Source organism: Terrapene carolina, unplaced genomic scaffold (genome assembly GCF_002925995.2).
Source record: "Terrapene carolina triunguis isolate 2854851 unplaced genomic scaffold, T_m_triunguis-2.0 Scaffold838, whole genome shotgun sequence".
In the NCBI taxonomy this organism is placed as follows: Eukaryota; Metazoa; Chordata; order Testudines; family Emydidae; genus Terrapene; species Terrapene triunguis.
The window spans coordinates 4,876,492-4,898,714 of NW_020665189.1; the positions used below are offsets into that span (position 1 = coordinate 4,876,492).

Genomic DNA, 22,223 nt, shown 5'->3' on the forward strand with positions numbered 1-22,223 from the left:
CCTTGCTCTAACAAGGAAGATCTCCCCTTTCCCTCATTTGTCACACAGAGGGTGGGACAAAGCTGTTGGCTCAGTTAAATTGCTGATGGCAGTCAGTCAGGATTTTGGCAGTGATTTGGTACTTTCCCTTCTGGCCTTGGCTGAAAGCATGAAACACTTTAGAAACAGCCCTTTTCAAATCCCAGGTGAAGGATCTGGGAGCTCTGTTTGTGTCTGCAAATATCTTGCCCATCACAGCTACAAATACTCCAAAACAGGCTCTAGTGGGAGTGGGAGAGACCCTGAAAGAGAAGTCAGAGAGACTGAAGTCCATCAGTGCTGAAGGGCTCCCAACAAGCAGAGGGGGGGTCCCTACTCCGTGCTCCAGGGGAACCCAATCAAGGTGGCCTTGGAAAAATGTCTTTCTGAGCCAAATATGGACATAGAACTGGAAGGGACCTCCTGGGTCTGTGGGCCCAGTTCCTTGCTTTCACAGGCAACCCTGTCATATTATCCTGTTCATGAATTTATAAAGCTCCATCGTACAGTTAGTTAGGTTCTCTGTTCCCAGTGCTGCTATTGGTGGTAAGCAACCATCAAATGAGAATCTATTCAACTCTGTACATGTAGCAAGAACCACCATGGCTAAATAGCTGACCCCACTCATACTCTGTGGGAATGTTGGTATCCCAGCGAGGTGGGGTCTCCCAGAACCTCCAGGGGCAGAGGATTCACACCTCTATTGCCCTTTGGCGGGTAATGTTGGGGAGGGAAAATCTTGGGCAAGGAGAGCAGGGAAAACTTCTGTTCTTGAAGAAAGCACCAAAGACTAATGCTCCCACAGAGCTGATGGGACCCTCTGTTTCAAGGTCTAATCCAAGAGACCCATTTAGGGTAAGCTACATGATATTCAGGTTATCTACTTGAGTCAGGCTGAGTGGATCCAGGTATTGCACAGAGTTGGGCTTTTTGGTTTCTTAGAAATCCTACATGTGTCTGTATTACTGTTAGATCATAGATCTAAATCTAATTCTTTGTGATCCTCTTGAAATATCTTATTCTCTATGCAGCGGGGTCCAGTGAATGGAGCACTAGAATGGGAGTCAAGAGACCTGCTCATTGACTTAACCTCCCTGTCCCTCAGTTTCCCCACCTCTAAAATGGGGGCTCACACCCCACTGTAGAGCACTTTGAGATCTAGGGACGAAAAGTACCATATAAGAGCTAAGTATTGTTAACTGAATGGAGGTGAGTGCTTTTTAAATGGGAGAGACTCGCTATGAAATAGAGTGTATTGTACCAAGGAGACTAGCAATTACCTGTAACTCAAAAGCTCAGATTTCTCATCAATTATCTATCTGCTTTGTTAACTACAAGCACAACCTTCGAGCGCCACAGGGCAGGGGAGTCGTCCTTCTCAATGAGTTCACAGGAGGGAGGGTAAAAAGCCTGATTCCTTGCTTCTGAACTGCATGTTCCATCGCTAATTAGGAACAGGCTTGGACAGGCCTGCCTTGCACAGAAAGGAAACCTACCTCTTGGGTGGAGGAAAGTATTGGCTGGTGTTTTATTGCCTGCTAAATTTAAATAACATGCCATTGATAGGAATGTGAAGAGATTACCCAGCAAGAAATGAACACAATAGCAAAACCACAGCAGAGTGAGTTAAGCTGTATTCAGATCGCCAGAGCAGACCTTCCACTACCAGTGCTGATCAGAGCATGTGAGATCTTTTCCAAAGCACTGGAAAACAAAGTTAAGATTGAGTTACTCTACTCATGGTGCTTTGCCAAACTGTCAAACCCTGACTATTATGGGAGTTTGGGGAGTTCACATTTGTCTAAGAGCAGAAATTTAGCTTGTATTTCTTCTAACCCTCTGTGGTATTCTCATCACGAGATCAACCCAGAGAGCGATGTGCATATGGATCTTCCATTGAAGTCAGTGGGAGCTGGCTGGATCAAACACCTGATGGTCTGCTGGTTCCGGTTGCTTTTGTATCCCATTCCTGATCTGTGCTCTTTTCTCTGACATGAAGAGAGATGACTGACTTTGAGGTTTCCCTGTCACTGTAGTTAAACGTTTTGGATGTTCAGTTTGGATCTGGTTGACCATTTGATGAGCTTGTGGGAGGACCGTCCTACTTGCAGTGTCATCAAGCAACCCTGTTATTACCCTGTGGGGTACCTTCTCCATCCCATTTCTGCACAGTACTCCCAGGAGGCTGAGACACAAGGATTGAATTCATTGCTCGGGTTAGTGGGGGTTACCCCATTGTCCTGAGCAGAACTGCACCTCTTTACATCAGTGGTGAATTTGGCCTGCAGAAAAATGTGCATCTTACTCTGCTAAAAAGAATTTAAAGTTATGGTAAAACAAGATGGACAATTTGTTTGAGGTTGTTGCACAAACTAGAAATTACACAGGCAGGTTTAAGAGAAGAGGGAACACAACTAAAGGAGAATTTAAAGGCAGTCCTACTCTAGAGTAAATTGGCATAAATGCCATTGAAGCAACAATTGGATGACGATGCTTTTAATAGGTTGGTGTTAAGGTCTGAGCCTGCAAAAATTTGAACATCTGGGTAACTTTCCCTACATGAGTAATCTCTTTATGTCTACACTGCATTGTAAATCTGGGTTTGTGGAACACAGGCTTGCACACTTGGTGTTTCCAAGCCTGGGCTTGTGTCCACAGTGCACTGTAAACCTGGTGGACTTGGGTCTCACAGCTGTGTTAATGCTTCCAGACTGCACTAAGCAGACCTTCTCACTCAGGTCTGTGGCTTGAGCTGTGTCCACACTGCAAAATTACAGGGCACGGACCTGTCACAATGGGACTCAAGCTCTGACCCACCCCCTGCTGCTTGTTACAAGAGTTTGCAATCTGGGGGCAGTTTTAAATAGAGAGCAGCAATGACCAGGGTCAGCTCTTTTTCATCTCCTTCAGACGAGGAGGTTGTGATCACCTGGAGATTAGACGGCTGCAGTGCAGGGCTTTAGAGCAATTCAGGAAGTGAAGCTAGAACAGAATGCAGCAGCTTGAGTCTTAAGTACTGATAGTTTTTTCACCATGACCAGATCCAACGCCCATTGAAATCATCACTGTACATCCATTGACTTGGATGGGTGCTATATCAGAGAGGCAAGATCTTTCAGGTGTGAAATACAACACTGGTCCTGGCCACTTGTGACCATTAAAGCCTTTTGTATTGACCAAATTCCAACTAGGTTAATGACATTTTGCCTGTAGTACTTACTGGTCAATTCACCCTGTAGTTTCACTTGGATATTGTTGTGTAGTGTTACAGTGCACTGGTACAGTTCACACCAGAAGTGGCTGCTTGAAAATGTGACATGAATGCACTTTTAAGCTTCAAACACCAGAAAGCAAATAAAAGGGACACCCGCCCAGTTGTCTATTAAAACCTTGTAATTGTGGTGGAGCCTGACTCATGAGTGTTGAATGCTTGAGGTTGGCAATATTGGAGCTGGGCAGAAGGGCAGGGGGGCAAAAGGCACCTACAGGGCTGGTGGGGTGTCAGGACTGAGCAACTTCAGCTGAGCTTGAGGACTAGCCGGCCCAGCCTCCAGGCAGATTAATGAGCTCAGCTGGGTTGTGGTAGAACTGCCTGGTTGGCTGAGGGCAGCCAAGAGACTTGCCTTTAAGCTCAGCAGCAGCAGCTCACTGGCTGCTCAACACTCCGACTACAACTGTGATTGCTCTTTCTCCTACCTTGCTCCTCTCCTGCTCTGGTCCTGTTCTTGCCTTGCTCCTGATTCCTGGCTTGGGCTCCACCCCTTGGCTCTGGTTTCTGGCCCCCACATTGAACCATGGAGCTGGACTGCTGGTACCTGGGCTTGCCAGGGGGAGTTAGAATCCCACTGTGGATCATACTACTGTTCCACATTTAGGAATTGGTCAGGATGTGGGGTTCCCAAGCCGGAGACGTTGTGGGGTTCACTGAAGCTGCATACAGAGCATCCGACGTAAGGTGCAGTTCTACTCTCAAATGAGATTGGAAAAATGGCATTATGGGTTTTCAATCTTACAATCTCTCCTTGGGTGCATGTCAAATGGGCTCAATTTACCAACGGATACTTCCTTCTAGCTGCCAGCCCTGAAAACTCCTCTGAAGAGCTAAGAAATCTAGCTCCCTCCTTTCCACCCTTAATACAGATCCTGGGAGCCCACAGTTTGTCCTTAATCTGTGCCACCCCCAAGGCTCTGCAGCCATGGAGCACAGTGAACAATCCACCCCGGGCCTCAGACCTGTGCTCCAGAATCTACATTTTCTTTCAAAGGAATTGTTGTTCTAGCCCTTCTGCTTGGGAAGAAAACCTCCCAAATGCGTAAAACATCTATGGGGAAGGGTGACACCAAGTCAATTACATATCAGACTAAGTCATGCAAGGGAGCCCACCCTGATTGTATTTTCCTGTTAAATACAGTAAAATAAAACTTGATATTTTTTTTTGTTTAAATGTATTTGAAGCTGCCCCAGAATTTCCAGTTTCCTACAGGCATGTGCTGCTGAAACCAGGGACCTTACATCGGAACTTAGTCCATCTTGGGGAGCACACCGGCTTGTTCAGTAGACTTGCACAGGGGGATAGCATTGGGGGACTGTGGGGTTGCCCAAGTGGCCATGCAGCTGGAACTTATGTATTGGTTGATTATTAACAACTTGGTTAGGATGCATGGCCCAGAAGGGAATCCAGTTCACTCTCCCGGATTCTGCATGGCAGGGGGAAGTATAATCTTGCTTTGTCCCCCATAACATCATCCTCTCCAACTCTGGATATGTCGAGAGACCAGAGCTGTGGAGTGAGAAGTCGCTATTGTTACACAGCTGCATATCAGGACAGAGCAGCACTTAATCTGAGGAGGTCCTTAAACCTGCTTCCTTGGAAGAGAGTCAGTGCCGGAAGAGAGTAGGAGAGTGGGCTCAGGGTATGTCCGAGTTGCCTCCTGGGGACCCAGAAGGATGTCAGTGGGAGAAGTAGCGTTGGCAGACAGCTGTCACACAGTTAACATGTGGCAAGGGTGGAATGCTGGCCTGGGGGGACAGGAAATAAGGACTCCAACTCGCCCTCCCCTGGGAGAGGATGCTGCTTGTCTAACCACTTCCACACCTCACTTCTCTCTTTTGTTCAGTTTAGGTTATTTTATGTTTCCTGTTTGCTATCTGTTTTTATCACCTAATCTTGACATAGCTAGATTATGCCCTGGAATACAAAACTGCGTGCTTGGAGTCATGGATGTTGTTTTCAAACACCCACAGGCGTGTCTGACTTTCAAAATTTTATTCTATAAAAAGTGAATAAAACGTCAGGTTAAGGAATAGGTTGGTTCAAGTTTGCATCTGAGGATGGGAGAAAATTCAAGGTTGTGACTCATTTCTGAACCAGTTCTCCATCCCTAATGCAATCCAGGTGCTTTCCCATGGCCATAGCCTCCACACAATCCATTACACTTCCTTTTGATGGCCTCTTCCATTTGATCTCTCTCATCCTGTTGTCTGCTTTGGAAGATGAATTTTCTTAAGTTCCTCAAATTTAGGGGACTGAGTGCAAATGCACAATGATACAGCTGCTTCACATTCTTAGAGTGAGTACTGCATAGGACAACAGTTTTCTGCTTAGAGGACAGTTAATGAACTGACCATTCCCAGTCTTCATGCCAGATATTAAACTACTTGGTTTAGGTGAGATACACCCCATGCAGAGGACCAGAACAAGACTATGCACCATTTAGTCCATCCAAATGGGACTTAAAGTGGGCTGCAAGTGGTACATACATATGCCTTTGTGCTAGCTCTAAGCACAGAGGTGAATTTCACTTTCTCCCCATTCATAATGTTATCAAAGCAGAGTGGAATTTAGTTAATATTTAACCATATCATCCCATTTAATGTCCTTTGTAAGGGTCACCTTTATGAATTTCCTTTCTAGTATCTCCTGATGGGAGTTCTTTTATCTAGCATATTTGATATACACAGTACTCTCCTAATAGCAAATATAAGGGCCACCTTCAATGTAATCTTCAAATTCACACTATTAGAGGAGAATAAAATTAATTCCTTTATGGCCTCCTCTGTATTCACTCAAAATGCATTATCTCATAGGCAGAATGTCCAAAACTCCATCTTGGTAGTCTAGTTTTAGGAAACTAATAATAATTGTGATATCTTTATAATTTTATCTAATACTTCTCATCCTGAAGGATCCCAAAGCAGTTTACAGCCTATCAGTATATAGAGCTCAGGCACCAATGCAGACAGCTCTGGGGTGCAGTGTGGTCGCTGTTTAACAGCTTATGGCAACACTACATAAGTAGTTTTATTAGGAGATGAATTGGGGTGGGGGGAAGCTGTTTCCAACTGGAAACAAGGAGGGATTGGATTTAGGGAGGGAAAAAATTGGAATTTGACCTGGACACTGCTGCTAATATTTCTCAGAATCTTTAATGACCAAAATTGGTCTGGATCTTTGTTTTATGCCTCATCTAAAAGTCAGGAAAACGAGTATGAGTTGAGATCATCGAATATCCCCAAATATAGTATTCACTATGGCTAAGTAATATACAAAGACTACAGAACATAATCAGTATGTGACTAAATCATAGGTTCTGAGGGGGGAAAAACAATAGGGTAGAATCTACCCTAGAGTAAGTTTAAAGTCAACGTAGTTACACCAAGGATGAATTAAGATATAACCCTGGCCCTTTTGCTGAATGAAGCCTATATGGAGCCAGGATAACTGCCTTCCTCAAGAAGAATGCAATGGCCTGCCATGAGGCTAACACTCATGACTAGATCTCTGCGGGAAATGGCTTTCCCGTCCTGCAAAAAATGTCAAAATATTAGAAAAATGTTCCCATCCCATCTCAGGACAAAAGATCAGAATCTTGGAAACTTTGGAACTTCTTATCCTAAACGATCAGTGTCAGCAATAACCCCACTGACCTATCAGTTTGGCCAGATTTTAATCCATTTAATGTGTGCCAGGATAATTTTATACCTTTCTAGTTTTTAATCAAAATATTGTGTGGTACCAAGTCAAAGTATGTTATGTCAATACTATTTATCAGTCACATTTTGTAATCTCATTAAAAAAAATCAAGTTAGTTGGACAGAATCTATTTTCCATAAACCTGTGTTGATTTGCATTAATTACATTACCTTCCTTTAATTATTTATTAATCGAGAGACATATTATCTTGCCCAGGCCTGATGTCAGACTGAGAGGCCTATAATTATCCACGTCATCTCATTTACCCTTTTAAAAATATTGACAGACTAACTTTTTTCCAGACTTCTGGAACATCCCCAGTGTTCTAAGTTTTATTGAAAACCAACATTATCAGTCCAGCAAGCTCCTCAGCCAGCTCTTTTAAATCTCTTGGATTCATGTTATCTGGATGTATGGACTTAAATGTCTAACTTTAGCAGATGCTGTTTAGCATCCTTCTGAGATACTAGTGGAATGGAAAGAGTGTTAGCATATTCTTTGACTACATCATCTGTTCCTTCCTCCCCAATGCAGAACAAAAATATTTATTGAACACATTTACCTTTTCTGCTTTATTATTGATAATTCTACAAATACCATTGATGAGATTCTTTTTGTTCCTAATATACTTACAGAACTCCATTCTATTGTCTTTAACCCTGCTGGCCGGAGATTTATCCTTGTGTCCCTTTCAATTTTCTACAATTGAATATAAGGACATAAGAACGGCCCTACTTGGTCAGACCAAAGGTCCATATAGCCCAGTATCCTGTCTTCTGACAGTGGCCAATGCCAGGTGCCCCAGAGGGAATGAACAGAACAGGTAATCATCAAGTGATCCATACCCTGTTGCCCATTCCCAGCTTCTGGCAAAAAGAGGCTAGGAACACCGTCCTTGCCCATCCTGGCTAATAGCCATTGATGGACCTATCCTCCATTAACTTATCTAGTTCTTTTATGAATCCTGTTATAGTCTTGGCCTTCACAACATCCTCTGGCAAAAAGTTCCACAGCGTTGTGTGAAAAAATACTTCCTTTTATTTGTTTTAAACCTGCTGCCCATTAATTTCATTTGGTGACCCCTAGTTCTTGTTTTATGAGAAGGACTAATTAGCACTTCCTTTTTTACTTTCTCCACACCAGTCATGATTTTATAAACCTCAGTCATATCCCCCCTTAGTCATCTCTTTTACAAGCTGAAAAGTCCCAGTCTTATTAATCTCTCCTCATACGGAAGCCGTTCCATACCCCTAAGCATTTTTGTTGCCCCTTTCTGAACCTTTTCCAATTCCAATATATCTTTTTTGAGATGGAGTGACCACATCTGCACGCAGTATTCAAGATGTGGATGTACCATGGATTTATATAGAGGCAATATGATCTTTTCTGTCTTATTATCTATCCCTTTCTTAATGCTTCCCAACTTTCTATTCACTTTTTTGACTGCCACTGCACATTGAGTAGATGTTTTCAGAGAACTATCCACAATGACTCCAAGATCCCTTTCTTGAGTGGTAATAGCTAATTTAGACCCCGTCATTTTATATATATAGTTGGGATTATGTTTTCCAATGTGCATTACTTTGCATTTATCTTTATCAACACTAAATTTCATTTGCCATTTTGTTGCCCAGTCACCCAGTTTTGTGAGATCCTTTTGTAACTCTTCACAGTCTGCCTGGGACTTAACTATCTTGAATAGTTTTGTATCATCTGCAAATTTTGCCACCTCACTCTTTACCCCTTTTTCCAGATCATTTATGAATATGTTGACTAGAACTGGCCCCAGTACAGACCCATGTGGGACAACACTACTTAACTCTCTCCATTCTGAAAACCGACCATTTATTCCTACCCTTTGTTTCCTATCTTTTAACCAGTTACTGATCCATGAAAGGACCTTTCCTCTTATCCCATGACAGCTTATTTTGCTTAAGAGCCTTTGGTGAGGGACCTTGTCAAAGGCTTTCTGAAAATCTAAGTACACTAAATCCACTGGATCCCTCTTGTCCACATGCTTGCTGACCCTCTCAAAGAATTCTAGTAGATCGGTGAGACATGATTTCCCTTTACAAAAAACATTGCTAGTTTCTGATTAATATTCATTACTACCAATTTTTCTTTTCTTTTTTATTTCTTCATTTAATCATTTATACATACAGCTGCCTTCACTTCCCTTCTAAACCAGGTTAGCCTTCTTCCTCGATTGTGGCTTTTGGGGCATCTAGCAAAGTGTTCATAACAATTCCTGATTATCATTTCACATTTTTTCTGATTAAATTCTTCCTCCCAGCTGATTGGGCTCATAATTGTTTTCAACATTGTGAAACTGACCCTTTTAAAAGCACCAAATATCTAATTCTGGGCTGGACCTAATTCTGTTTACACACTCTAAATGTGATGAAGTCATGATTGCTTGTACATAAGCTATTATTAATTTTTAGTTCTACAATCAGTTCCTTTTTTCCTATCAAGATGAGGTCTAATATAAAATTCCCCTGTGTTGGACGAAGCACTTTTTGAGTTAGGAAATTGTCATCTATAACATTTAGAAATTCACAGAAATGTTTTAGTATTGTCAGCAAGAGACCTTTAGCATGTGTCGCTCCAGTTGAAGTCCCCCATGATCTTGCTGCTTTTTTCCACTGCGTATTATAGATAGATGCGTAAGGAGCTGGTCATCCTGTTCCCTAGTGTCATTGGTGGTCTGTAGCGGACACCAGCTGCTACTCCATCTTGTGCTTTATCTGTTGGGACATTGATCCGTAAGTGTTTAAGATCATTTTCCTCCGAGTTATCAGTGACTCGGAAACAGGTAATGCCATTTTTGAAATAGAGTGCCATTCCCACTCCCCTTTTGTCCACTGGATGGGGTATAACCATTGATTTTTAACATTCCAGGTAGAATCAGCATATGAAATGTGTACCTTATTAAACAGAGGATCCTTCCCGAGAATGAGCATGATCTCATTCAGTTCTGATGCTAGCACACTTCTCACTAGCAGCTCCCAAGCTCTTCTCCCATATACCTGTTCCCATGCTAATTAAACTCAGAATGCAGGATAGATGGTAATGTTAGTTCCAACGATGTATAATTTGTTGTTCTTTCCAGGTGCTTCTATCCACTAGGAACCCAGGGACTCACATGGACTTCAGACCCTGTGTGTTAGCAATACCCAGGGTGTGGATGCTGCCTCTAGTTGCTGGCCTAAGTGAGGTTAAAACCAACCACATCACTAGCTCAAGTAGAAGAGGCTGGGGTTTGGGGGTTGAGAGCCCTGGATTCAAGTCCTGATGCCAGCTGTATGCTGCAAATTTGTGTTCAACCAGAGCACATTACACAACGGTGCCTACGTGGTACTTGAACCCTGTGGAGTTCAGAGTCAGTGATCAAGCTTGTTTGCGAGGAAAAGTATAAAACATGCTGCTCTAGTTCATGTTTCCCTCTATTGGCTGGGTCCGGTGGCTATCACAGTCTGCTCCTAACAGGTACGGGAATACTCACGAAGCTCCAGTAGTCGAGGCCTGTGCTTTCGTTGCTGAAGGACCTGGGTTCAGTCCACCTCAGATAATTCAGGTTGTCTGTAGGTGTCATTACACATACACAGTGAGATAATTAGTTCTTTAGCTACTGGACTAAAGTATAACGCTAGGCTCACAGGCTGTTGGTTTTATGGTGCATCAGACAGTGCTTCCGCATCCCCTAGCGCCGTTCTCAGGCCTTGGTTCATTGCTAACTCAGAGGGCAGAGCAACGCTTCCTGCATTGCACCAGTACTATTTCCTGTTGAGCTTGCACTTCCTTTGGCAGTGTCCCATCCAAATACTGACCAGACTTAACCCTATGTCGTTTGTGAGCTCAGAGAGCATGAGATCAGCACAAGGTGACTTAACCTGTTTGGGACAGGTGGTGGGAAAGGGCTTTAATTTCATAAACATTGTTCATGGTTGAGTAAAAAAAATTCTACTTTATTTTTCAACAGAAAAATTTCCAGGCTGCAGTTCAATAAGGTGAAGCTGGAAGACGCTGGGGAGTATAGCTGTGAAGCCGAGAATGTGCTAGGGAAAGACACAGCAAAAGGCAGCCTTAATGTGAGAAGTGGTAAGTTGAGACACCAGAGACTGTCAGGAGACAGCTATTGCCTTTCTTACACTGGGGGAGCATGTTCTGCACATGATCTGTCTTGTGTATTGTTTAATACTTTCAGGATATCAAGTGAAATAATCTCGGGAGATAAAGAAAAATGCAGCTTAAGCATAAATGTTTATCGTCACCATCTGCCACTGGCAGAGTGGTTGATCTACACTTTAAATAAACTGCAGACTAAATATTATTAAAGAAACAACTGAAGGCGGTGGTAGTGGAGGTGGTGGGTTTATACTTTTAGAAGCATTTCTGAGAAGCAAAGTTAAGGTATAACTTCTCTATGAGTGAAATGCCGACTGATTTTCATCCAGTAAGGTCCCTCTCCCTGGGAGTCACGTGTGGGCTAGTGAATGGAGCCAGTGGTTGGGCGTCAAAAGACTTTAAGTTTTGTTACAGACTTGGCCATGCCACATGATCCTCCTCCTGCTTACTACTGCAAATAATAATACTGCTCAAATAGGATTAAGTTGTGTTGCTCCCAGCTTTAAATGGGACTATTTTCAGTATTAAGCACGCCTTCGGTAGTGTTTGCAGACTTGGGCCTCTACTTGTAACTTTGGGTAGATTAATCAACCTCTCTGTATATCTTAGTTAACCCATCTGTAAAAATAAAAGATGCCTATCCAGATCTGTAAAAGCCTCCAGATGCAAAATGCTAGTTGTGTGTTAAGCATTGTGTCTGAAGAGAGCCCTCAGGCTCTGCTATATCTTTTCCATTTAGGAAAAAAATCTAAAGTTAGTTAACTGGACAGCACAGCCTCTTTAAACTGTTTGAACTGCATTCTCAAATCTGGACAGCCATTACGATAGCAACATATGCATGCGCAACAGGTAACTGCGCCTGGAAATCAGACACAGAGTGCATGTATTTTATGGTCTCCACTTAGGCAGCTGTGTTGAGAAAATGTAGCCCTTTTATCAGTCTCAGATGGATGAAATATAAGTCACTGACAATCCTTTCCGCTCAGTGAGGATGGAGTCTGCCTGTGTGATTGTACAGAACCTAGCACAACAGAGCTCTGATAGGAATGCCAGTGAAATGCAAAGCAGAATTATGGCAATTTAACACTGCTAGTTCCCACAAATTCAGACAGCATCCACATTATGTAGTGTATAAATATTTCTTCAGACGACAGGTAGGGTATGATATGAGAGGTGTGTGTTGGAGGAAAGGACAAAGGGTTTTCATTCATTCCCTGCCTAGCTTGGAGGTTGCATCTCAGACAAATGTCCACAATCTCACCTGGAATTTGCAAGGGCTATTCTGGCCACTGAAAACCAGAAATAACAAATGCAATTTCTGGTCTCTCAGCCTAATTCTCTGAGCTGTCCCCTTACTGAGTGGGAGCTGTAGATTGCATGGTGATGAAAGCACTAGAAATACAGAAAGACTGACTCAGTGGTGCAGTCATACCTACTGTAACGGTATTAATCCACCACCAAAGCTTCCTCACAAGCATACCTTAGTGGTATTTAGCTGCATTAACAGTAACATCTTTACTGTTGTTACTTGCCAGTCATCAGCATTAGTGCAGAATAGCCAGGGGTGAAAGTAACTTAGGGCTGGTCTACACTGGGGGGGAGCGGGGGTGTCGATGTAAGATATGCAACTTCAGCTACGGGAATAGCGACTTACCTCCCGTCCTCATGGCGCGGGATCGATGGCCGCGGCTCCACCGTCGACTCCGCTTCTGCCTCTCACCCTGGTGGAGTTCCGGAGTCGACGGGAGCGCGTTTGGGGATCGATCGCTACCTGCCGATCCGGCGGGCAGTCTGGATGTACCCTTAAAGGACTTACCGGTACGCCGGAGTCTTTAGCAGGCGTGGCCTCAACCCAAAGAGGCGTGGCTTCAATGGGAAGAGGCGGGGCCTTTCAAGATTTAAAAGCCCTGGGGCTCCAGCTGTGGCTGGGAGCCCCAGGGCCTCTAAATTACCCTGGAGCTACCAGCTGCAGAGGTGGCTGGGAGCCCGGGGCTCAGGGGCGAATTAAAGGGCCCGGAGCTCTGGCCGCCGCGGAGCTCCAGGCCCTTTAAATCACCTCCAGAGCTCTGCCGCCGCTGGGGTGGCTCCGGCAGCGATTTAAAGAGCCAGAGGCTCCGGCCGCTGCAGGGAGCCCCAGGCCCTTTAAATCACCGCTGGAGAAGCCGGTCCAGTCTGGCACGGCGTACCAGCTCTTGCCAGCACGGCGTACCAGACTGTACCAGCTTACTTTCACCTCTGGGAATAGCTGATACTTAGTACAAGACCTAGGGCTCTAATGGTGATCACTTGTGAAAGGTAAATATAAAGGTGGTGGTCACTGTATGCAATCACAGTCCACCACTACTCTGACCTTGTCAGTCTCCTCTTTGAATCCTTTCATTGGCTCCCTCTGCTTCTGGCCCAAGTTCAAACTTCTTGTTCTCCCCCACTGCCTACATCTTTGCTCACCCAGAGTCTCCCGCCTAAGCAGGCACTGCATGCTTCTCCCATTCTCATTTTACTGCCAAATTCTTCCAGTCTGCCCCCTCCAGCTGTCCTTATGCACCAAACAGTGACCCCTCTTTTTTTCATATCTCTCCTTAAGGAACATGTCTTACGTGATGCCTTTCAGTAGTACGCTTTCCATGATATTTGCTCCTCTTTGAGTCTGCATCTTCCTCTGGTGGGTAAACTCCACTGTCTTGTCTATGAATTAAATTGTAAGCTCCTTGGGGCAGGTCCTGTGCCTCTCTTTCAGCATGAGCCTACTGCATAAATCGCTTTCTTATTCTATAAAGGACATCGATAAAACAGTAAAGAAAGCAGGAAACACAAATACAGCGAAATAGGAAAGAACACGTACGCTAGACATTCACACTGAACAGTGGTGGCTGTACTACATAAACGGTCAAAGAAAACCAGACACAGGTTACTCATGCCCTGATCCTAGGTCTTTGATTCATAACTCGTCAAAATGGACTTCATCTGAGTAAAGCAAAGAAGAGAAAAGGAAGAAATAGGAATAAAACCCCAGTCTGTGAGAACAATCACTATAAAATCCCATGTCTTCTGCAAGGAAAATCTCAAAATTCTACATCTTTTTATGGGTGACAAGACGGATGCCAATTTAACTGATATGATAAAGGTACGGTCTGACCCAGATACCCTTGCATGTGGCTGCTCCATTGTGCAATATAACAGCGTGATACTGCTGTGGGTTTTTTGTTTTGTATTTTTAATTAAAGGGAGAGTTTAGCTCTAGTGAAAGGTACTGGATTGGTACCAGGCACTGAGATTCATAGGGCTGATCCCAGCTGCTGATCTCCCACACAGGGGTGCAGCCAGTGCTTAAGTTGTAATGAAAGAGGTACCGGGGCTTAAGCAATGATTTAATTTTAAATTTGTTATGACTTTGAATTGGCAATAATACCACCATACATTCAGTCATAACACATTTATTTGAAAGAGTAGCCCACTGTCTAAGGTGCCACAAGGACTCCTCGTTTTTTTTGCTGATACAGACTAACACGGCTACCACTGAAACCTGTACTGTACTAGTGTTAGATGTTTACAACCATGTATTCTACATCATATACAAAGTAGTAGCTTGTGCAGAAAAAAATTAAAAGCAACTGCAGGAAAAAAAAAGTCTGAATATATTTGCTAGCTACAGACCTCTCCACCTTTGCCCTGGCTCTCTCCCTAGTGTTGTTACACAATGTTATTCTCACACCTCCCTTATTCTCTGCCCTGCTGTACCCGCCCCCCAAACACACACACATCCACAACCATTCTTTGTTCAGTTGAAATGACAATAACTGCGGTATTATATTGTTCTACTACTTAACAACCAGCTATGGTGCTTCACAGTAACAACTTTTAAATGAGTCACTAAAAATAGTTAACGATGTCTGCTTTGTTTTCTATATTGTTAAGGAACATTATTGAGAGCAATGAAAAATTATATTTTCGTATGGACCGAACAAATGTAACCAAACTAAAAAAAAAAAAAAAGATTTAAGACCTTTCTTTACCCTAATCCTGCAGTGTTGGGAGAAGTGGTGTTGGATACAGCCTTGTGCTTTACTTCACCAGATAATGCCAGCAAGTATATTTGCGTCCCCTACTAGAGCTCTGCATGGGACTATTTTTTTTAATCCTGCTCCCGTCCCACCCTGCAATACCCACTCCTGCATTGTTTGAGTTTTTCCCCGCTATTATGGCAGCGGGTCCTGGGGATCCCAGTCCTGCTGCAAGGCACTACTCCCTACCGTTTTTTTTTTTCATTCGCTCCATTTTTCTGCCCTTCTCTGCCCCAGCTTTGCACCCGGGTGGCTGCACTGCTCGTCCCTCCCTCGTTACGACCCTGATGGATACAACTATGTTGAGAATTTTAAGAAAAACACCTTTCAGAGGAAAAAATAGAGATTTTTTTTTTCACTTTCCTAACTGATGCAGCAAGCCCAGAGGGGTGGGGGCTCAGACCTGACAAGCCCCAGCACAAATTAAGCACTGGCTGCAGCATTATAAGTGGAGACCTGGGTGGACCCCCAAAGCTAGTAACGAGCCTCCTGGGCCAATGGGAGTGTGTCACCCCCCCACCCACCCCCAGTGGGCACTAGGGTGACCAGATAGCAAGTTTTAAAAATCAGGACGGGGGTGGGGGGTAATAGGAGCCTATATAAGAAAAAGCCCCAAATATTGGGACTGTCCCTATAAAATCGGGACATTTGGTCACCCTAGTGGGTGACTCTGTCCCCTTCTAGCTATGGCTGTGCTGCAGGTGGAGGTTGATAAGGCTACTACAGTCTTGGCTCACAGAGCAGGCTCTTTTAGCTCATACTCTAGAGGCACATGCGTTTTGATCCATAAGTCTGGGGTTCAATCCCTGCTGCCCTCAACCCAGCCAGAGGGCACTATAGTTTTTGCAAAGTAATTTTTACTCCTCCCCACCAACACTTTTATTTATTTATTTATTTCCTTTTGAGAAAGGTGTCTATTCCAAGTTCTAGGATCCTTGGCTAGGAATTGAATTGGAAATGTAATCCATAACAAAGGCCACAAATAAATAAGAGCAAAAAAGGAGTACCAAACCGATGGCCACTCGTTACTCTCAAAAATGCCAATCAGCAAAAATAAACATCCTCCCCATCCCCCTTCCCCCACCCTCAATTCTCACTGAACCAAAACCTTCCATCCCCCACAACTGAGCCCTTTATAATGGATGGCCTTTTCAGGGCAACATGTCCAAGCTACTGCAGACCAGGGAGCAGGGAATTCTAAAGTCCCTCGTGTAGCACATGCCCAGTCAGCAGCCTCCTCTCTGATAACCCAGGGGGCTCCAGCACAAGTGCTTCTGCCAAGCACAACCACAGCAGGACCGCATGGAACGAGGCCTCTCTCAGCCAAGCAGGCCCATGAAGAACTTTATTGGCCGAGATTAGCCCCTTAAATGCAACCCAGGCAGCCGGTCCATACACAGCACTAGTGAGAGATGCTCATGAGGAGATATTCCACTTCACAAGCGAGCAGCCGTGCTCTGAACCAGCTCCAGTTTCCAAAGCAAGTGCTCACGTCACAAACCCCCCCACCGCAGTTAGTATTCATTTTAAACCCTGTTCTCAGCTGAGGAATCTAGGACAGAATGAAGTCTCCTCGCCATGATACGGGTGGTTCCAGCACATCAAGGTCCAGGTGCACTGTGAGGAGTCTCTCACTGCCGTGTCTTTCACTGCACCTGCTCTGTGGGCTGAGGGACTTAATTCTCTGGGCTGCCGGTTCAGCACTCTCCGCATTAATTACATACACTGAAGGAAATGAAATATGGAAAAGAGTTTGTATCTTAGAATAAAAAATATTTGAGTTAAATGATGAGTCCATCAAAACGTCTTTCAACAAAAAGTTGGGTTTTTTATTACCCAGAAAGTGCCTAATTGCCATGAAAATTTTCAATTTTTCATCAGAAAAAGGAAAAATCCAAAAATAAAAAACTTTTAGCTGAAAGTCATTTCCCCCCAATTTTTGGCAGTTTTTGGCTGAACATTTTTGGTTTTCAATCAAAAACTTGCAGTTTTCAGTTGCTGAAACTGAAACATTTTCACTTTTTTTGAGGAAAATTAGAATTTTCCAACCAGCTCCTTCAAGTAATCTACTCTTGAAGTGCCAGTGGCATAGATTGTAGTGACGAGGCCACATCCAAGAGACAGAAATGCCGCCCCCCCCTTACCAGATGCATGTAGAGAACCTGAGTTTCAAACCTCTTTTTGCTTTTGTTTGTGTTTTCCTTTAATTGCTCTTTCCCACTGTTCTCTTTCTGCTCACCTTTCAGAGAGGTAAGTGGTGGGCATCCCAGTGCTGCATCCCCAAGGTGATTTCCCAGAAGTGTCTCCTAGGCCTTGTGGTCCTGCCAGTGTCTCCTTTTCCTTTTGCAAATGTTGAGGGAGATAAGGAGCTGTGCACTGGATAGTGATGGTGCCAGCTGGTGACACCTGTCAGCCGTCTTGAATATAGTGAATAAGGAATGCGCATGCCTAGAATTTTCCAGTATTCCTTACCCATAGAAAATTTCCATTCCAAAGCAAAGCATTAGTCTATCTAGTCTGATATATCTCCTTGGATAGTGGCTACTATATTGCACATAGGAAGGTGAAAAAACAAACAGTTCGCCATTGTGAACCTGAGAAATTCCTTCCTGTCTTCTGCTAACTGATCAGTTTAAGCCCTGCGGCATACATGCTGATCATCTATTGCATTACTTTATCTTGCATAGCTACAAATGTTACTTACAGTCATAAGCCTACCTTTTCTTAAACTCAGTCAGTGTTTGTCTCAGTGGCCTCCTGTGGTCCCATCTTTGGTTACTAGTCAACATTATGTCAAGGAAGGAATCCATCATTCAACTGTCTCATCTACGTGTCAAATTCAGGGCTGTATATCCATTTCCTCCTGCTGCTTTTTAAACACAGGGATAATAATAGAGTGAAGCTTCTTACATCTGGTGGAATAACAAAGAAATGCACTGTGCTGGGGCACTCCTTAACATAACTGCTTTACCTGATTATTCAAATGAGAACGCTGAATAGGCCAACCCCTACAAACACATTTAAAATCCTCCTTGAATATTCTGTACCAGCAAATCCCTCAACACCTGTTCCAACACATATCCCCAAAATAGCTAATCCATCATGATCTTTAGCTGCAAATGAATATTTTGTTCACTACTTTCTACCTTAATTTCCCCAGGAACAACGAATGCACCACAAGTCTTACCTGCTTCAGAAACTAAATTAGTTGTAATGGAAGACGAGTGTAAGTACCTTTCCCCTCCCCCCCCCACACCCAGATTCTTTCTCTTTATTTATTTTGCTTTGATAACACATTTCACTTTAATATTTTATCACATCCTGGCATATACTTAATCTCCATTTCTGTTTAGTTTCCAAGAAAGGCCTTGATCACTAACTAAATCCTTCAAAGGAAATGTTTGTTTCTGATACCCAAGCTCCAGAGAGAGAGGAGCAATTAACAAATGTTGGAATCCTAACTTGACAATCAGGGTGCTTTAAAAGTTTTAGCCAGGGCCGGTGTAACCACTAGGCGAACTAGGCGGCTGCCTAGGGCGCCAAGATTTGGGGGTGCCAAAAAACGGTGACCAAAAATTGTCTTTTACACTATTGCTCCCGGTGGGGGGATGGGCCGCTTGCAACCGCGTTAGCACCTACCTCTGCGGGCGTCCTCTGCAACCATGGGCCCCGCCGCCTCCCTCCACCATGCCCCACATCACTGCTCGCCTCCGCCCCCCCGGCCAGCCCGGAGCCGCCTCCTCCCCGAGCTGCCACATCGCTCCCTAGCCTGCTCCCTCTGGCTCTGACAGTCCCGGTCCCCCTGCCGCAGCAGCGGCTGCTGCCCAAGGGCTATCGGCTGCAGATCGGAGTGGGTGACAGCAGCCCACCTGCAGCTGGCCCTATTGACAGCAATGCAGTGGCAGGGAGGGGCAGGCTGGGGGAAAGGAAGAGGAGACCGTGGCCACCGCCAGTCCACCTGTGGGGGTGGATCATGGCCCTGCCAGAGGATACAGGGTTAAAGAGCTGCAAAAGTGTAACCGTCCTCAGCACATGCCACCTTCCAAGGCTTCATCCCTATCCATCCCTGCAGCCCTGTGGAGCAGGTAAATAGAGCCCCATTTTGGAGGAAACTGAGGCAGAGATCAGGGACGTGACTTGCCTAAGGTCACCCGGGGAGCCATTGTCGGAGTCCTGCTTTGAACACAGGAGATTGAGGCTCCCAGTTCTGCACTGGCTCAGACCATTAGACCAGAGGCCTTCAAGCCCTGAGCTCTGCACCTGCCCACAGAAGGTATTAATCTGGGATTCAGGGGCAGCACACTGCAAGTTTTCCGTGAAGAAACATGGCTGTCTCAAGCCCTTATGGCTACAAGGAAAATCTTCCAAAGGTGATGGGCATCTAGCCGACACAGTTCTGTCTGCCTGAGTCTGCAGCCAGCCTGGGACAACAGCTCTAGGAAATGCGTCAGTAACTGTTAAATCTAATTATGACACTGTCAGAGCCAGATTTTCATGTAACATGGGTGACCAGTTGTGTGGTGCACAACCACTGCAAGTGTGCAAGCAACTCAGGTTCAGTGCAGCTGAACCCTGGGCAGGCTGCAGCACCCAAGAGATTTTTGTTCTCCCACTGAATGACAGCAGATGTACCAGTAACTTTACTAGGTAGAAGTTTAGTGACCACATTAGGGCCATATCCTCCCCACTCCCAGCATTGGGCCAACTGCCCCTCATCATTCTCCTGATTGCTTGTATTGTTTTTGATGGGAGATCTGCTGTGGATTGAGGTGTGTATATGGACCTGCCTTTGCAGGCTCAGTCCTGGCCCAGCATTCGAAATAAATTGCCCTGAGTTTCAGAAGTACTGAGAACCCTGGAGTTCCCACAGACATCGGGGGAACCGCAGGTGCTCAGCATCTCTGAAAAATCAGACCCAGAATGACACTGATGCCTCTGCCCTGGGCCAGAGCTCTCTGAGTAAGGGGCTTCAGCAGCAATTGGCATGGGGCAGAGTAAAGCAACCAGGACGGTCATGACAGAGGCTGGAACACTGTCCTCGCCTCACACCTGTGGGGAAGATAGGCCTTCAGACACCCCCTCCCACCTGCATTGCACTTTCCAGCCCAGGAGCAAGGAACCATTTCACACCTTAGTGCTGGGGGGAGCTGAAACCCAGAACGGGGAAGTAACTTGCCTGAAGTCATCCAGTGAGTTGGTGCCAGGGTGGAGAATAGAAGCCAGATCCCAACTCCCAGCTCTGTGCTCTGATCCCCAAAACAGCCCTGTCCAGATCCGGGGGGGAGGGGCGCGGAGGGGCGACTCTAGCCACCTGCAGGAGACCCAAGGCCATTTATTTTCATTAAATATGTAGATTAAATAATGAAATTAATACATTTTCAAGCCAAACGTTTATTAATTCTAATGAACAATGCCACATTATGCAGTATTCATTTTTGAAAGTTTATAATACGCGATGCTCCGGGGCAAGGGGCGGGGGAGGGGGAACGCAAGGTGGAAGCTTCACCTAGGGTGCAAAATATCCTTGCACCGGCCTTGGTTTTAGCCATGCTTTAAGAGATGCAAACTCTTTCAGTGAATAGGTTTTATTTATATAGGTCAGATACATACTTTATTTTCTATTTTTCAGTTTGTTTTTTATTTTTTCCACAAGGATAAGTAGGAATATAGGAAAGCAAGAAAAAGTACCTTTGTAATACATGCACAGTATGGATAGTAGCAGGCAAATAGAATTGTACTCCATAACTGTATTTTTATCATACATTTCTAGAGAGCAAGGGCAGATTTACTGATATATTTCATTTGACTGAAATGTTTTTATCGTTCATTTTTATTAGATTATTCCTTTCGTGAAAAACATAGAACATTAAAAATAGAACTACAAAAGCTAGCCACCAAGCAAATCTATAAAAGCATGATGTCTGTCAGATATATTTATTATACTGTCAGTTCGTTCAGGAGTATAATGCTGTTTCTATAAATGAGTCCCTCTCCCTTTTCAAAGACACCCAACTAACCTAACACAAAAAATACACTGGACATCCCATAATGATCTCATCTAAGCTGGCTTCAATGCTTAGAACTGTAGATCAAACAATTACAGTGCAGACTGCTGTACCTCTGTGGTGAAGATTTCAGGTCTGGGGCCATAATCTTTTTGGATTCATTGGGAATACTCCTGCGAGGAAAGTCAGTCTCACACTTAAGTTTGCAGGATCAGGGCTTAGTTTCAGCCCTTAAATCACCTTCTCTCCCTACCAATCTTTTGAGTGTGTTATTTCCAGAACCTAACAGCAAATCATTTATATATGTAAATGATACGTTAAAAACAGTTACATGAAGATTACAAACCAAGGTGATACTACTTGTACATTTCCAAGAAATAATGACTATCTGCTGTGCCTTGCTGTTCACCTAGCGCCTGACTGTGTGACCAGATGTAGCAACATGGACCACTTCGCCCGTGGAACTAATATGTAGGATTGGGTCATTTAAGGACTTGATCCTGCATCCCATACTTCTGGCTAGTGCAGTCAGGATCCTGTATCTGTTGTCATTATTAATGTAATGTTATATGTGTGCATGGCCCGTGACAGATAAAGAAACTATAGTGTCTCTGCCTTGAAGAACATATAGTCCAAAGGCCTTACCTTGCTCCGAACACAAGTAGCTCTGTTGGGTTGGATTGCTAATGGGAGTGAAGTTTTCGGGATAACGCTGTAAATTAAGACGTGACATGACAAAAGAAGGTAAGAAATGCTGGGTTGGGGAAAGGTTGAGTTTATAGTGGTTACAATTTTAATGTGGATTCTTTCTGTTTGGAAGGATCCATCTTCTGGCTATTAAACTACCTACCAGTACCCACAGAAATTATCATTGTGGTGTACCGGTAGGCATATTATTAAGGTTTCCTAGTAGAAAACTAAGCAATTTTCCACCTTCCCACCCCAATGTTTTAAGAAAATAAAAGTCCACATGTATCTAGTTCTGCCCATCAGGGCCGGCTCCAGGGTTTTGGCCGCCCCAAGCAGCCAAAACCAAA

General features: G+C 44.3%; 1 protein-coding gene across 1 annotated transcript in view; it reads left to right on the plus strand.

Annotated features, from left to right (window-relative positions):
- The window catches only part of NRG2 (neuregulin 2), a 279,171-nt gene that overhangs the window by 171,965 nt on the left and 84,983 nt on the right, over positions 1 to 22,223 (plus strand). The window contains 1 exon segment of the mRNA XM_026660842.1: positions 10,975 to 11,093. Within this exon segment, the coding sequence (XP_026516627.1) occupies positions 10,975 to 11,093 (119 nt within the window).